This window comes from Anabrus simplex, chromosome 7, assembly GCF_040414725.1.
Source record: "Anabrus simplex isolate iqAnaSimp1 chromosome 7, ASM4041472v1, whole genome shotgun sequence".
Classification (NCBI taxonomy): Eukaryota; Metazoa; Arthropoda; class Insecta; order Orthoptera; family Tettigoniidae; genus Anabrus; species Anabrus simplex.
In genome coordinates, this window is record NC_090271.1 from 142,363,533 (window position 1) to 142,381,212 (window position 17,680).

At 39.4% G+C, this 17,680-nt stretch overlaps 1 protein-coding gene across 8 annotated transcripts in view; it reads left to right on the top strand.

Annotated features, from left to right (window-relative positions):
* The window catches only part of gek (serine/threonine-protein kinase gek), a 736,940-nt gene that overhangs the window by 569,896 nt on the left and 149,364 nt on the right, over positions 1–17,680 (top strand). For all 8 annotated transcript variants that reach the window (XM_067151353.2, XM_067151356.2, XM_067151355.2 and 5 more), the window contains 3 exons: positions 3,065–3,351; positions 14,537–14,680; positions 14,779–14,914. In XM_067151353.2, coding sequence (XP_067007454.2) covers positions 3,065–3,351; positions 14,537–14,680; positions 14,779–14,914 — 567 coding nt within the window. The remainder of the gene's footprint in view (positions 1–3,064; positions 3,352–14,536; positions 14,681–14,778; positions 14,915–17,680) is intronic.

The following is a 17,680-nucleotide window of genomic DNA, read 5'->3' on the forward strand; positions in this document are numbered from 1 at the left end:
GTTCCTTTTCCAGGCATCATCCTCACTAACTACTGTCTGGAAATCTGAGTCTCCTGCATTCGCTTTACGTGGCCAAACGTGATTTCAGCCATGTATTCTGAAGCGTTTCTTCCATTGTCATGTCTCATGTCTCTTCTGATGTAGTTGATCTTTGAAACTCCATTTCACATGCTTGTAAATAACTGATGTCTTGTATTTAGTACAGAACTGTCAATGCTTTATGGGTTTATTGGCTGAAGTTATGATTTGAACATTGTCTGTTTTGCACTTAAAGGAACTACCTTGTCCTAGACTAGTTACTGCACTTGGTAGAAGAGGTTGGATCCTTTGGAAACTCTATTTTATACTTCTACATTAACACTCTTATTACTGGAGATGATACTTCTAAGAAGTCGGCAAGTCAAATCCTATCATGTGCACTGAGCAAGCTGGCCTTGTGGTTAGGGTCGTGTATCTGTGAGGTTGCATTTGGAAGGTGATGGGTTCGAATCCCACTGTTGGCAGCTCCGTATGTAGTTTCCTTGGGTTTCTCATTTTCACACCTGGCATATGTAGGGGCTGTACCTTAATAAAAGCTGTGGTCACTACTTTCCAAATCCTAGCCCTCTCCCATCCTTCCGTCGCTGAAAGCCTTCAATGTTTTAGTGTTATGTTAAACCACTAGCAAAAAAAAAAAATGCAGTCAAACACATGCTTTGAAAGAGAGAGTTCCACCTTCCTAGGTTAATCATTGTAATTGGGTTTTTGTATCAGAGAAAAGTAATAATTTCATGACACAACCTTATCTTTTCAGGTGAATCATTTTATTTATATGAGCCAGTGAATAGCTACAGTAGGAGTACTTGTCTTTAAAAAAAGTTTAGTTGGAAGAAAATCCCTGTCTCTGATAAGAAAACTGACTTTGGCCATGTAATAAGTGCTGGGAGAATACTAGGCTATTATTTTTTAGATAAAGAATCCGGGCAGACAGTGTTAAGTATGTAATTTTGAGGCCATTTTTTATATTCTTCTTCTTTCTTGTATTCGGTCCTAAGAGTGATCTGTTGCCATGAAATTTCTCCAGATGGCATGGTCGTTGGTAGCTCTCTTCATTGTTCCATAATTATTTTTGCCGTTGTCCCCTATGATCTGTTTTATAAATGTTTTCCTTGGCCCTCCACTTGATATCTTTTCAGTAGTGTAGCTCTCTGTTATAATTTTTATCAGCAGTGAGTGTTGTATGGTATGGCACCGTGACAAGCGTCGGTTTACAATTGTTTTGAGCAGTGATTTCCTCTGCTTCATCATTTGTAAGAGTTGGGAATATGTTATTTTTGCTGTCCATTGAAGTTTGAGCATTCATCTGAAGCAACACATTTCAAATGCCTCAAGTCTGCTGGTACCACTTTTATTTAATGTCTTAGTATCGGGTGCATGTAATAATATAGTCCAGATGAATGCTCTTAAGATCTTCAGATGTAGCGGAAGTCTCATGCTGGTTGTGCATATTGTGCTCTGTTTTGCCATAAAAGCCCTTTTGGCTTGTGCTATCTGGCATCTGATTCCAGTTGGATATCTACCATTTCCCATGACCGGGAGAGGAAAAGCCATGTGGTGGGTTCCGGTAGGACTCTGCAATGTAATCATTAAATGTAGGAAGTGAATTTTATTTTTGGAGTCCACTGAAATACAGTATGTATTGTTCTGATCTACATATACTGCAGGAACTAAGATAATATCAAACATGCAATAGGGATATCTGTTGCCACGTTCAAGCTAATGATAAAGAACTTATACTGCTTGTGTAAGAAGGCTGACATTTCAATAATCAGCTGTTGACAGTTAATCTTTATTTTTAGGCTAGCCATATTTTAATACATATAAGTATTTTTGTTGCATCACTTTGCTGGCTGACTTTAAAAGGGGCAACTCTCTCTTTTAGCTTAGCAACAGCCTTCCTCCAAGGTCGCGCATACCTGGAAAGTGAATAAAGAGTCTTGTATGCATACCTTGAAGGTAGATAAGGCATAATAAATACTTATGTCACATTACATCTTTATATGTATGATATGCACCAAAATATACAGTACTGGATTTCGAGCAGTTCTCATGCGCATGTCCGTTCATCAGTGTAACGTTGCATTGGCATTGTGTGTTCCTAGCAATGCAAAGAACGTTGTGCTCTGAGATTGGAGTTGAAAATGGGCCTCACAACAGAGGAAAATGTTTTCAAAATGGAGGATTATTTGCGCTCATATGGAAATGGCTTGAAGTTAGTGGCGGAACAATATCGCTAAAAGTTGAATAAGGCGGCACCAAGCACAACAGTTATAACGAAATTTTGTCGTACAGGTAGTGTATAGTGTCAACTGAAGGGAAGGTCTGGTAGGCTAGTAACCGTATCCACAAATGAGAATCATGGACGTGTTCTCAATCAGGTGTTGGAGTCACCAAAACGAATGTCCTTGAAATTTAACATCAGCAATACGTCATTTCGGCGATTGTTTGAAGACATAGGTGGATTTCCATTCCGAATATAGATTGGACAACAATTGACGGAGCAAGGTATGAGTGCCAGGATTGTGTATTGTGCAAGATTTTTGGCCACGGTGTACGAAGTTCGAGATTTCTTGCTCAATGAGCCATTCTTCGACGAAAGTCACATTCACTTGGACTGTTTCATCAATCGCCAAACTACTCGCTTTCTTGGTTTCGAGAGGCCAGATGTTAAAGGAGAAAGTCTTCCACTGTGCAGATTCACCCAGAATTGTGCCTGCGTTACATGAGAGAAGATCGCCTCGTTTTTCAGGAGTCTGCAGCAACCTATGTTCCAGGCTATGTTTCAAGATCTGCGTCACTGTTATGAACACTGCCCACAGAGCGATGACGCACATTTTAAACATTTACATTTTAATAAATAACAGCTCCAATAGGCTTCTGTATATTGCTCTGCTCCAGTACTGTATATTTTGGCACATACTTTGTTTAAAAGAATTGTACTCGAAAGTCTGCATTGAAAATTAAAATTTTGATCTTGATGTCAAAAGTTGTCTTATTTTTGAAATGTTCTATTTTCCCATTGCAGCAAAGAGACCTCTCGGTATTGACCCTACGAGAGGAATAGGAACAGCATATGAAGGCTATGTGAAGGTTCCAAAAACTGGTGGTGTTAAGAAAGGCTGGGTTCGTCAATTTGTTGTGGTGTGCGACTTCAAACTCTTCCTCTATGATATTTCTCCAGACCGTAATGCTCTGCCATCTGTCCATGTATCACAAGTGTTAGACATGAGAGATGAAGAATTTGCTGTCAGTTCTGTCAGAGACTCTGATGTTATCCATGCCACTAAAAAGGATATCCCTTGCATCTTCCGGGTGAGTAATTGCAAATAAATTTTTTTTTTTTTTAATATTTCAAAATGTGTAATACTAGAAATACGAAATACAGGGAGGACATGATGTTAGATGATAATTGATACATTTGACTTCAAAAGTAGTACGTTTCTTCAACTTCATTTTTGTTCATTCATTGCTTTGAACTGTGTGTAATAAAAATATAAATTTATAATGAACAGGCATTTACAATATCATTATTTACTCCACCATTATTGACATAACTGTCTTATGGTGAGTTTTTTTTTTTTTTTGTCACCATGTTCCATACAGATGTTTCTAACAGGTTTAATTCACACTTAAATGCATAAGAGAATTTACAGGACATCAATTCCCTCTTCTTGCAGAAGGATGTAATCTCTCTTATTTTTTAGATCTTAGGTACCCTCATCTCAGAGAGCTGGAGAAATACAAACATTGCTTAAACACATGCCTATGGTTCTTCTGACTTTTACAGAATCATTTGCTACCTTACTCTGCTCTGTACTACACAACATTACACTTCTCTTTACACGATACCATGGATAAAATGAACCTAAAAAATATACTATCTAACCCTTGCAGTCTGTATCACCGAAAGTTACATAGACTCTAGTAGGGGTTGGACTTGACCCCTCCATTATTTCCACCAGGCAAGGTTATTTTGTGTGTTCAAAGTGACTATCATTAGCAGCCAAATAATGTTGATGCCGCTGAACTGCTGACCGAACTACGGCTGTCGAGAGTTGCCGGTATGATAGCCGCACAGGATGCCTTGATGGTTTCTCATAGCTCATTCAATGTAGCAGCCCTAAAGATGGTTTTCCATACTGTTCAGTTTGAATTGCACCTTGTCAGACCAGACAACCATCCCTGCAAACCGTTCATCTTCGCGAAGCATGCCTTCAAACTACTCACAGTACTCCATCCTTCGATCCGGGTCGTCCTCGTTCATAGCGTGCAGCAATCTTGGAATATATACTTTCCACTTTGCAGCCTTCAGAATTTGTCGTACGGTTAACGGGCTTACCCCGCTTTCACGTGCACCCTGATTCACAGATTTTTAAGGTGACCTAGTAAAATGTTGCAACACAGCAGCACTGGAAGCTGAACTTGTTGATGTTTTTGGTTGGCCAGACCTTTTCTTATGCACATCCTGAACAATACCATCGACTTCAGATTTATCCCGAATACAATAAATTGTACATTTTGGTGGCTGAATTAATACATCATCTCCAGTATAAGGATCGTAGGACTTTTCATTGGAGCAAGAGCAACCATATCAAAATTCTTCGTTGAGTTTTTGAAAAGTGTAGGCATTCCCAAGAATCTATATTGTGATTTAGCCATCTTGGCCATTAAAGGCTCCATCCAAAAGGTCAGAAATCACCTTTAAAGTACTGCATAGAAGAAGATCTAACTCCAGAAAACTCTATTATGGTATACTTTGTCAGATCTAGGCAGCCTATCATTGTAGGTAGTAAAAATAAATTAATTAATTTAGGTATTACAATAATTCTCCCCCTGTAATGCTTTATTTTACTGATATTTAGAGCATTGAATTGAGAATTGTTCCTGCCATTTGATAATTGAAACACAAGAATTCTATATTGATCAATACTGATGATGTATTTATGTCTGCTGGGCAGCACCTGTTCATCATAATTTTGTTATACGAGGGTCGAGTGATAAGTCATGGCAACTTTTTTTTTTTTTTTCTCATGAACAGGAGACAACACAGAAAATCTAAGATATGCATTTGGAAATATAGGGCATGTACTTATGCGTAGTGCCCGAAGACATATGCTGACTTCAGGAGATTCTCGTAGGAAAGTGCCAGAACACAGGCCATTGGTAAACAATGTTTTACAGTAGAACCTCGATAATTCTGTAACCGGCACTTCAGCGGCTACACGATACACAGTTAAAAGGGAGGAAAATAAATAAAATTACACTATACCTTAAACCCTAGACAAACAATTATCATCAAATGAACTGCGCCTAATACAACACAAACAAATCAGGTTGGACAACTTGACAACTGTAAACAAGGAACGTGGAACGGGGACTAGGAACGTACCAAAGGTCGTAGGAAAGCGAAGGTTGCGGGTTTCGAGAAAAATCAATGGTGATGTCTAGTTTTCAAATATTATTTTCAAAAATGAAAATTTACAAGGTGAGTTCAGCACAAAATTCATCTATCCAACAATCCAATGACTTATTTTACGAAAACAAGATTAGATGTTCTTTGACAATGAGCGCTGCATTTAAGCCAAGTAGTTAACCAAAACATTTCAGCATAACCTAAGTTCTACAATACATTACAGAAGGTAGCAAGGCACACCAAATACAATTACAAATTAGAATGAAAGGAAAACGCGCTTTCTAAAACATCTGAGAAACATAATGGAGTGGCAAGTCTGGGTGGGGTTAGGGCAAACTCCTATAAGAAAATGCAAGCGAACATTAAATAGGCCCTATAACTTAAGGTGGAATTGAAATCACGAGTGCTTACCGCAAGGTGGCCCATCCTGGGAGCGAGGAGTCACGGACGATGTCAAACTTTGGGCAGACGAGAGATCGACAGGCAGACCAAAGACAGACCACAATAAGCTGCCTCGCTCCCTTTAAAAAGGGAAGACTCGGCCTTGGAGTGACTACGGAGTGACCCATCAGAACGCAGGAGTTTGCCTCTCGCCACCCATATTCACCAATCACAACTCTCTATCTGGTCATAATGTTTATACAATCTTCTTGAACATATACAGACACAAATCGCGAACCTTCCATTTTCCAGAATATGTAAGGACATATTTCTAGAATCCACAACTGACAAAGGCCAACACACCCTGTTCTAAAAGTCCGCGTCACAACCTTCCTGGGTGTTCCAGCTATTTCAGAAAAATCATTTGCAATCTAGTAGTTACAAAGTGGACAAAGAATAAAACATATTACAAAAATATTTTACACCATACAGGTTAGGTAGCAAAATGGAATATGAATAAAATATTTTACATTCTACAACATTCCACATCACACAGTTGAGCATTCTTTAAAAAGATATACAAATAAAACACTCCACAACAACTTTCCTCATCATAGATATATATTTATTTATTTTTTTTTGCTAGTGGCTTTATGTCGCACCGACACAGATAGGTCTTATTGCGACGATGGTATAGGAAGGGCCTAGGAGTGGCCTTAATTAAGGTACAGCCCTAGTTTTGCCTGGTGTGAAAATGGGAAACCACGGAAAACCATCTTCAGGGCTGCCGACAGTGGGATTCGAACCTACTATCTCCCGGCTGCAAGCTCACAGCCGCGCGCCCCTAACCGCACGGCCAACTCGCCCGGTCATAGAAATTCTACTCATGTATCAATCTTCCTCCCCCCCCCAAAAAAAAAAAATTGACATAAGATTACTGTGGGGGGGAGGGGGAGGATGGATGGTGATCACTTCAGGAAACTTGCACACCATAGCACAGATAATGGTATTCACAACTATAATTATCAGGAAGTTCGACAGTCACCTTACTGACAGCCATGATTATCTTCAAGTTGAACTTCTGACAATTAAAAAAAAACCTGTCACTACACCAGAGGTCCTTACAGTAGCCTGGAGAAGGTTTACATATAAACACAACATAAATGTCCAAATGTGATAATCATCCTACACTTCAAAAATGGATTTTCAACATTCAAAATTGCTTTGACCATTTTAACTCTGTCCCAGGAAGGATGTACACTTATTCCTTCTACCAAATGTCAGTAATTCAGAACCTTTTCACTTTCATGTAAGAAAGCGTCCAATGCCTCCTTCTTAGCAAAGTTTCGGAACAAGTAGATCTTGCATCACTTTCCACACCAATCATAGGATCGAAGTTGCCCATCTAGGCCACAGGTTCTTGCTGATGATGTGGCTGCCGACACGGCCATTTGCCAACAGCCTCCATTCAAGTTCAGTCCAAACCAGGTAGCTATACTGCTAACAATAAGAGTTGGCGTCTGACATTTCTTAGAGGGAGGTCCGTTTACTGCCTGCCGAGGCGGGATAAAGGGAGCGGCTGTGTGGTTGCCATGGAAACCAGGGTGGGGCGACTGAGGTTGCCATGGAGATAAAACTTCAGGGCAGCTCGCCGTGCTGGGAGTTGCCAAACCTGTCACTGTCACTGATAAGAACCTGCTTGTTTGTATAAGAGTGATCGCAAATGGGTCGACACCGCCTGGCCAGGTAGTCTACAACAGATCACAGCAGTCAGAATGAAGGAGGGAACAAGTGAGCCGGAAGCGAGGGGTAAGAGTATGTAGAAAGGAATGCTGGAATGTGGCAACATCGTGAAATGGCATGTGTAGTGCTCCTCCCTCCAACCTTACCTGTCAGACGCCAACTTTAGTTAAGTCTAGTATAGGTAAGTTGCAGTCCAACCTAGTCATATCTTGAACCACATAAGCAGACGGGTGAGGCGCAGTCTAGCCAGACTGCCCCCATTGGGACATTTTGCCACAGGATGGTGGTGCTGGATTTTAAGTTCGTAGATTAGTTCTGATTTCCTCAAATGGAAAGGATTAGGAACAGCACGAGCCATCCTGACGGGTAAAAAGTAGATACAAAGTATGTTACCAGTGTTATTATTTTTTATATCCACCTATTCAATTCAAAGAGATCTTTTTAGAAATTAAATATTATTATAAAATGTTAAGGGACATGTTTCGCCCATATTAAGGGCATCATCAGCCTCAAACTCAAACCTGTATGGTGAAAAATCAGGATCCTGATTGCTCTTACAAGACATAAAAAGATGATATCATTGTTGGTGTCTGTCCAAACATACAAATTGTTAGAATGTCCTTGGCTAAAATTGCAGTATCAAGCTGCATGTCAAAAGTTCACACGATTATACTTTCTGGAGTGTTGAAAAATGGACAGAGTAGAAATAGTCAAAGCAATTGTAAAAGGTTCAAAAGGCATTTTGAAGTGTAGTGTGACTATCCATGTGGACATTTATGTGGTATTTATTGAATAGGTGGATCCATGAACACCTTTATTTTTGAAAATTATAGGTAAACTGTAAACTCCAGGCTACAGAAAGGACCTTTGGTGTAGTGACAGTTTGTTTTGGTTTATTGTTAGAAAGTCAACTTCTAGAAAATCATGATTGTTAGGGTCATGTGTCTTTAGTATCTATTCCATAGTGAGAACGTTTTCTAAATTAATCGCCTTTCTCCCCAGTAGATCATGTTTAGGGTCGAGCGTGGCTCGACTTTCGGGGGAAGGAAGATTCACAGGTGTAGAATATATTGGAAGTGTTTATTGAAGATTTTATTTGTAAACCTTGTTAAGTAGTACTTACTGTATGATCTGAAGTGTGGTGATAAAATATTTTATTTGTATTCCATGTAACTACCAAACCTGTACAGTGTAAATATTTTGGTAACATATGATATTTGTAACAACTAGATTTCATGTCTATATTTACTGGAACTATCCAGAAAGTTGTAACTTGAATTTTTGAACAGGGTGTGTTGGCCTTTGTTAGTTATGTATTCTAGAAAGTATGTTCTGACTGTTCTGGAAATGGAAGATTCGCGGTCGTGCGTTTTCGAGAAAATTATTTAAAGTTCGCGACTGAAGTAGGAGTTGTGATTGGTGAATCTGGGTGGCGAAAGGCGGGCTCCTGCGTTCTGATTGGCTACTCAAAGGCCGGGGTCCCCTTTTTAAAGAGAGCGAGGCAGCAGTCGTCTGTCTGGCTGTCCGTCTTCTATCTCTTGACTGTCCGAAGTTTTGACGTCGTCTCGCTACCGGGATGGGCCACTTTCAGGGTAAGCACTCTCGATTTCTATTCCACCTTAAATTTCACTTAATGTTCGCTAGCTTTTTCATACAGGAGTTTGCTCTAACCTCACCCAGACTCGCCACTCAAGTATTTCGGATGCCTTAGCTTTTCAGCTGGGCTTGCTTGTTTGTTTCCGAGGCATTCCCCTTTCCGTGTTTCACTAAACATGTAAATTGTAGTCTTATGTATTTACCGTGGGGGTTTTGCCTCTAGTAGTTCCGTGTCACTTGATGTGTTCAATTATGTTGTTCAGATATTTTGAAAGGTACGTTTAACTTCACTCTGAATTGTATTGTACGACTTGGGTTATAATTAGCTGTATGGTATTTGCTGGACTCTCTGAACTTATAGAAGCTATTGTCAAGGAAAGTCCACTTTGTGTGTCTCAAGGAACATGTAATTTGTAGTTCACTGGTTCGGTATGACTGAAATTGTTCGGAATTCTTTTGCAAAGTCCTTTGTAAATAATATTTTGGACCGGGCTGAGTGGCTCTGATGGTTGAGGCGCTGGCCTTCTGACCCCAACTTGGCAGGTTCGATCCTGGCTCAGTGTGGTGGTATTTGAAGGTGCTCAAATACGTCAACCTCGTGTCGGTAGATTTACTGGCACGTAAAAGAACTGCTGCGGGACTAAATTCCGGCACCTCGGCGTCTCCGAAAAACATAAAAGATTAGTTAGTGAGATGTAAAACAAATAACATTATTATTTTGTTTAATAATATTTTGGTAAATAATATATTTTGAAAATCAAGGATCAGAGTTGATTTTCCGGAATCTGCAACCTAAGCCATCTCCGTGCCCTTGGTGGTTTCCCAGCTCCTTTCATGTTCCTGGGTTTTTATCCTCAAGTTACCCCTACTGATATTTTCCAGTGTTGTTATCGGCGGAGTTCTGCATAGTTCATCAGCTGTTTTCTTGTGTGTATAGTGTCTTAGGTACTGTGTAATTGAACTTACTTTCCGCCCTTTTCTGTGTTTGTTGTAGCCGGTGAAGTTACGGTTACAGTCATCATTCTAATATCTTGGGACTATAGTGAATGTGCATTGCGATCCCAAAAATTAAATCTTATGCAGGATTGGGCAAGCCAGAAATTTGTTCAACAGTATGAGGTCTCTATTCACCTGTGGAAATCTCATCCTTCAGCTCCGAGTACGGATGTTGCGATGCTATTTTTGCCCTGACCTTCTGTATGTTTTTGAAGACTGGACACTCAGCCCTTTTGCTGGAAAAGTTGATTGAAATGTACTTGTGCAGATGAATGCTTCGAATATCCTGGGTAGAAGGGAAGACCAATGAGGAAGTCCTCGACCTGTTCAAGAAATATAAAGAAGAGCTTCTAACAACCATCAAGAAGCAAAAGCTTAGATACATTGTGCTCATCATGAGAAGCAAACAATATGAGCTTCTCCAACCCATCAGCGAGAAGAAAATTGAAGGACTGTGATCTGTGGATGGCAGAGAAATTCCTGGCTTAAAGACTTGCACCGCTGATATGGGTGAATATTGAAATCTTTCAAGCCACTGTTTAGCAAGTACTGTAATCATAATGAATTTCATTGCCAACCTTCGTATGGATACAGCATCAGAAGAAGAAGAAGAAGAAGAGAAAAAGCTTGGCTAATTACCATATTAAAGAACTCCTTTTAGTTAGAAATTCTGTTATATTTCATTCAAGACCATTTGGAATGAAAACATTGTGTAGCATTATGTATCTTTTCTGCTATCAACTCAGAATATTTTCTAACTGGGTTTGAAACCTTAAATATTAACCGTTTGGAGAAGCTGTTAGTATGCATCACTCTTAATATCATCTTGTGTTTTCTAACTTGTAAAGAATATTATTGATGATCTGGTAATTGTATCTGTTACGGAGATTCTGTTGTGGACAGAGGTGAAAGAAGGTGCGGGCATGAATGGGTCATCTACTACAATCAAAAGATTAATGAAAAGCTTTAAAATGAGCTATATTTCTTTTCTCCTCTCTTTTTTTCAATTGCAAAATATTAACAGAACAAGTCGCTCAGCGACGGAACAAGATTTCAGGTACAGTAGTTTAAATACAAGGTAGGAGGAATCAGAAAATCAACAAAATTTGCCAATTCATTATCTGAGCTTAAAGCTCCCAAATTTTACAAATGTTACTAGAGCACCATTGCTCCAAACACTCAATAGTCAAGGAGACGGATCTCCCCATTTCATTTACAGAGAATATCTACAAGAAAAGAAAGAGCATCTATGCTCTATGAATTGCCTAAGAGGCTGAGCTCCGAACCACATACCATTACTGCCTTATCAAGGCCACCTTCAACAACCAGAGCATCTTTGCTCACTGAAATTTACATTTTCCAGGTCTCTCGAGGCACAACCTATATTTTATAATACAAACAGAATTCTCTGTTTTAAACTCTCAACAGTTTAACCACTTAACAGAAATGACTAAGTTTTACAGGAGTATCGAAATACTCATTCTACCGGGCCTTAGTGGGAAGAAAAAAACAACACAGGTTAAAGTTACTGGCCCCCAAAATCAGAATGATGCAGAGGCTGAAATTTGCACACAAGATTAAAACTCTAGTTGGGCTTCTGGCCCAAAGTTACAGTGGCTAATCCTATTCTACTGAGGTGACTAGAAGGAGAAAGTTTAAGTTACAAGGCTACAGATAGAAAATGGTTACAGAACATTGTCACCTCAAAAACAAGTTGATAGGGAACTCAAGAGGGTGTCACACTCTATATTCCCAAATTTCAGCCAAGTTTCTAGGCTAGTTTGAAGATGAATTTTACATTATTAAAGATTGGAAATTAAAGGTTACATAATTAAAGACAGGAACCCTTCCCCTCGAGCTAGTTTTCAGAGGCTGCCACCTAGTTATTAAATGGCTGCCATTACCTTACTGCGCTGGACTGCTCGATGAAGGGCTTAACGCCGCCGCCTCGACTATTAACACACTCTGTAAACTGGACGATCAAGAAGACAAGGTCACTCGAAAAATTGCCAGCTTTTATACCCGAGATGAAGGTTCTAGAAAAATCTGGGCTAAGGCCCGACACACCCCCAATTTTTATTGGATAATCAAATAAGTAGAAGAAAACGATGATTGGTGGAAAAATACACATACAAAATTTCTTATTTGTTCATTTTGAAGTTAGTGGAAAGAGATTGAAGTATTGACAACAGTGATACACAAAGAAAAAAAAAAAACAAATCAACTCAGGTTAGGAAACCTTAAAATAACAAATTACTTTATAGTCTTAATCGTTCCTCTTCACTAGAGAGCATAACATCTTTTTTTTTTTTTTGGTAGAGACATCTGTGAAGAAAAGTCCCAACACCTTGCACCAGTTGTTGCCAGATTATAGGGAAGATTGCGTTTTTCAAGGAGCGTCATTTGAATGAATGGGGCAAGTGTACTCTCGTGGTACAGTATCATCTGACATTTTACCTTAAATGTATAAAAATTTCCTATGCATATTTTGCTAAATTAACAGCTGAGTATGGCTTATTGATACTCCATGAAGTACAGAGAGAGAATTACTAAGACTTTTTTTTTGATCTTAAATGGCCAAATTGCCGGGCTGAGTGGCTCAGACGGTTAAGGCACTGGCCTTCTAACCCCAACTTGGCAGGTTCGATCCAGGCTCAGTCCAGTGGTATTTGAAGGTGCTCAAATACAACAACCTCGTGTCGGTAGATTTACTGGCACGTAAAAGAACTCTTCCGGGACTAAATTCCAGCTCCTCGGCGTCTCCGAAGACTGTAAAAAGTTAAATGGCCAAATTAATGCCGGTTGTGAATGACGCTGGATTTGTCGGCCAATGATGTCCCATACGTGCTCCATTGGGTATAGATCGGGGGATCGAGCAGGCCAAGGCAACATGTCGACCCTCTGCATAGCATATTGGGTTATAACTGCGGCATGAGTGTGTGCATTATCCTGTTGAAAAACACCCCTGGAAATTCTGTTCATGAATGGCAGCACAATAGGTCGAATCACCAGACGGACGTACACATCTGCAGTCAGGGTGCATGTGATAACCACGTGAGTGCTCCTGCTGTCATAGGAAATCACTCCGCAGACCAGAATTTGTGGTGTAGGTCCAGTGTGTTGACGCCGCAGACAGGTGGAATGTAGGCGCTCACCTGGCCTTCTCCTAACCAACTCACGGCCATCACTGGCACCAACGCAGAACCAGCTTTCATCAGAAAACACAACGGACCTCCACTTCATCCTCCAATGAGCTCTCACTACTTGACGCCACTGAAGTTGCAGACAGCAGTGGTTTGGGGTAAGTGGAATGCACGCCACAACGTGTCTGGCTCTGAGCTGTCCTTCAAGTAACCAATTTTGAATAGTTTGTTGCGTCACTGTGGTGCCAACTGCCGCTTGAATTGCTGCTGAAGACGCAGTCCGCTACACCACGGCCGTACGCCGAATACGGCGGTCATCCCTCTCGTTGGTGCAACGGGGATGTCCGGAGCCCAGTCTTCTTGCGTGTGTACCTTCTCGTGACTACTACTGCCAGCACGCATGCACAGTGGAGACATTCCTGCCAATTCGTTCTGCAATAGAACGGAAGGAAAATCCACCTTCACACAGCCTTATTATACAGTCTTGTTTAACCGCAGTGAGCTATTAACACGGGCCTCTTCGTCGTCGTAAAGGCATTCTTGACCCCACTCACAGTCGCTCTGTCCAATCTCACAGGTAACTGAGACTCTTGCGCAGTACAGCCCGTATTTAAAGCTAACCTTGATGTGCAGTGTCATGAGGCCGCTACAAGCGCCGCGCTAATGCTATTTGCGGGAGATTTGAATCGCCATCTTTCAGATGTATGAACATGCCTGCCAACATTCATAAATCTAGTACAACTCCTTCTTGGTGTTTGAATATTTTTTTCTGCCAGTGTATATATCATTCTTGCTGCTACCAAGATTTCCAGTCTTTCTTTCTCTGAGACTCCTCACCCTAGAATCTTATCTCTTGTTAGATATTTTTATTTTGGAACCAATGTATTGAATAAAGTCAAAAGAATAAAGAAAAGATTGTATTGACATTCCTTATGCATTTGAGAGAATTCTGCCATAAGATTGAATTTAAGGTAAAGAGCACCTGACACCAAAATTCAGTCCTTGAATTCCTTGATTCAATACCTTGAATTTAAATCGAAACAGACTTTCAACGTATTAGGTCGTGTTACATACATGTAGTACGTGTTGAAGAGATGTTAAGTACAGAACAAAAATGGCCATCCAGACACCAGTGGATCCGAACCCACAACCTCCCGATTTCGCGTCGGTTGCTCTACCAATATTCAATATTCCTTGAATTTAAAGGTTTCTTGTAATGTTCCAGATAACAACATCTCTCATGGAACCTCCAGGCTTGAAGAATCATACGCTTATGTTGGCTGATACAGAAAGTGAAAAAACAAAGTGGGTTGTTGCTCTTAGTGAACTGCACAGGATACTCAAGAGGAACAATTTGCCCAATAGGACTGTAAGTATCAAAGATAGTATTGGCCACCAGTTTTAATAAGTGCCTTGCTTTTACACCATGTGAATGGTTATATTATTATTGTTTCTTGTATTTCCTAGGTCTTCAGAGCAAAAGAGTTACTTGACAATACCTTAGCTTTGATTAAGAATGCCATGTCTGGAGCCATTGTAGATCCAGATCGCCTAGTCATTGGAACAGAGGAAGGGCTGTTCTGTTTAGATCTGGATCGAACAGGTAAGGTTTGCTGTTGAGAACTATCAATTACTCATAAATAATTTTCATGTCCTCATTGTTTATGAAATGTAAGGCCCAAGTTCTTTACTCCTTTACTTTTAGATAACTGAAAATAAAAAATGTTGATGAATTGTGGTTCTGATATGGTTTTACTTCAGTTTCATTTTACATATTTTACATATTATGTGAAGAATGTAACATTTTTGTACATATCTAGGTAATTATACAAAATGTTAAACAAATTTGTTTCATTTCATTTTATTTTTCAGACTCTAGTAAAATAATTAGCAAATTATCCTTTCATATAGAAAATATTTCAATCGCCAAAGCTGGCTTAAGAGAATAGTTCCTTTAAAATTAGTATTTCCAACCCTTTGTCTGTGATGTGCAGTAGGTTGAGTGCCTCAAGTCCATGCGATAACACTAATCCTTTCTCAGAATCTGGATGGCCATTTGCATTGAATTCATCATTTAACCTCGTTACAAATTGAGAACAGGCTATTAGTAAGGAGCTCAGGTTGGGTGTCATGTAAGTATAAATGTATTTTCTAGGAATTCTTAATGTAGGCTACAAGAGAAAGCAAAGACTGTGGCAGAGGCAAGGCAATGGGGTGAAAATGGCAAATGGACTTTCCAGGCTGCATCCTCATTTTTCTACTGACCAATTAAATTGTGTCGGCTGACAAGTGTATATTAGTGATGTTCTGTTTAGCTTGGTAATGTATGTGAATTGGACTTGTTAAAAATGGCTCCAATTATATCTAATTTTGCATCAAAACTAAGATCATGTGAGGGTACTGAAGAATGTTTTACAATGGCCAGAAAAGTTGTAATGTGCCAAGTGTGTAACAAAACTATAGGGTATTCCATGAAGTCACATCTTCACCAACATTTACGTAGTGCATTGCAAACAAACTGTGCATGTCTTCTAAGGAGGTACTCTTAACTTAAATGGGACAGTCAGGTTCAAAAACTGTGTTTTTTAAAGATATATGTCAGGCAGTGGAAGCCACAAACATTGTGTGGCACTAACTTCAGGCGTTGGAATATGGTTCATTTCTTGGAAAGTATTGCAATGAGCCAATTCCAGACAAGCCTACGCCTCGAAAGAATTATGTGGATGAGTGATACCAGTATATACTCGGACATCTATTCAAAGTGATATTCGTAACTCCTATATCTAGATCGCAGATACTTGGACATCTGTTTAAAGTGATATTCGTAACTCGTATATCTGGATCGCAGTAGATGAAACAACAGATGCCTTGGGATGCTACATTGCCAACCTTATTGTTGCAAAACCATATCCCCCTCCAAGTCACACCTAATCTGTTAGAGAATCCTGGAACAAACCAACCACGCAACATTTGCACGGTTTGTTAACGATGGGTTGAAAGTTTTGTGACCTGAAGGCATACATGCAGATTAAGTACTTGTTTTGTATTACACATTACAATGTGTCACTAAAGAAGTGGGAAACAATTTTATGAATAAATAATTTAATAGTATAAAAAAATGTATTTGTGAAAGCCCTAATGAGAGTTCATTATTATAAAGGACAAAACCGACCCTAATAACTACAGGGGAATCTCTCTCCTAGACATAACATACAAAATATTTTCAATAATCATCCTTAATAGGATAAGTTTACAACTTGAGAAAGAACTAGGAGAATATCAAGGAGGTTTCAGACCCTGGAGGAGCTGTCCTGATCAGATCATGAGTCTTAAGCTGATAATGGACTATAACAGGAGAAGAAACAGAGATATGGTGATAACATTTGTAGATTTCAAGAAAGCTTATGATTGCATCCATAGAGAATCTCTGTTTAAAATTTTAAGACACCTTGGACTACACCCCAAATTAATAAACATGATAAAATTGTCTCTCACCAATACCAAGTCAAAAGTGAAGTTTAGGGGTGAAACATCAGGGACATTTGAAATTAAAACTGGACTACGGCAGGGAGATGGGCTCTCACCACTATTATTTAACTGTGCTCTAGAAATGGTAATGAGGGAATGGTTTAGAAAATGTCCCCCCAAAATAAAGATTGGCCGAAAAATCAAAACAAATTGCCTGGGTTTCGCTGACGATTTAGCATTACTAGCAGTGGACATAAAAGAAGCAAAAACCCAGATATCAGAACTTCAAAACATTGCAAATAAAATTGGCCTCAAAATATCATTTGAAAAAACAGAAATTATGCCCCAAAAACCAACACAGCTGAAAGAAGTCACCATAAATGGTAATAAAATCAAAATAGTAACTCAGTTTAAATATCTTGGAGAAGTAATAACACATAACTTAAATGAAAAAATCTCAATCCAAGTAAGAACAAATAGATTAGCTAAAGCACAAAAATTAACATGGGATATCTACAAAAAGAAATGTCTATCAATAAATACAAAAATAAAACACTACAACACAGTTATAAAACCGGAAGCTACATATGCAGCAGAAACACTCTTTTACCTGAATAAACAATCAAAGACTGACAGACTTCAGAAAATTGAAAGGAGGATTGGAAGAACCTGTATCAACAAAAAATATCAGAAAGATGGACAGTGGCGGTTAATACCTAACAAAGTCGTGTACAAAGAGCTAGAACCCATTACAGATACTATGCGTAAGAGGAGACTAGGATTCTTTGGACATATCATGAGGATGCAGGACTCGAGACTTCTGAAACAACTAGTACAACACAATCTCGTCTCAAAAAATACCACAACAGGATGTAAATGGATCAGAGAAGTAAGAGAGGAT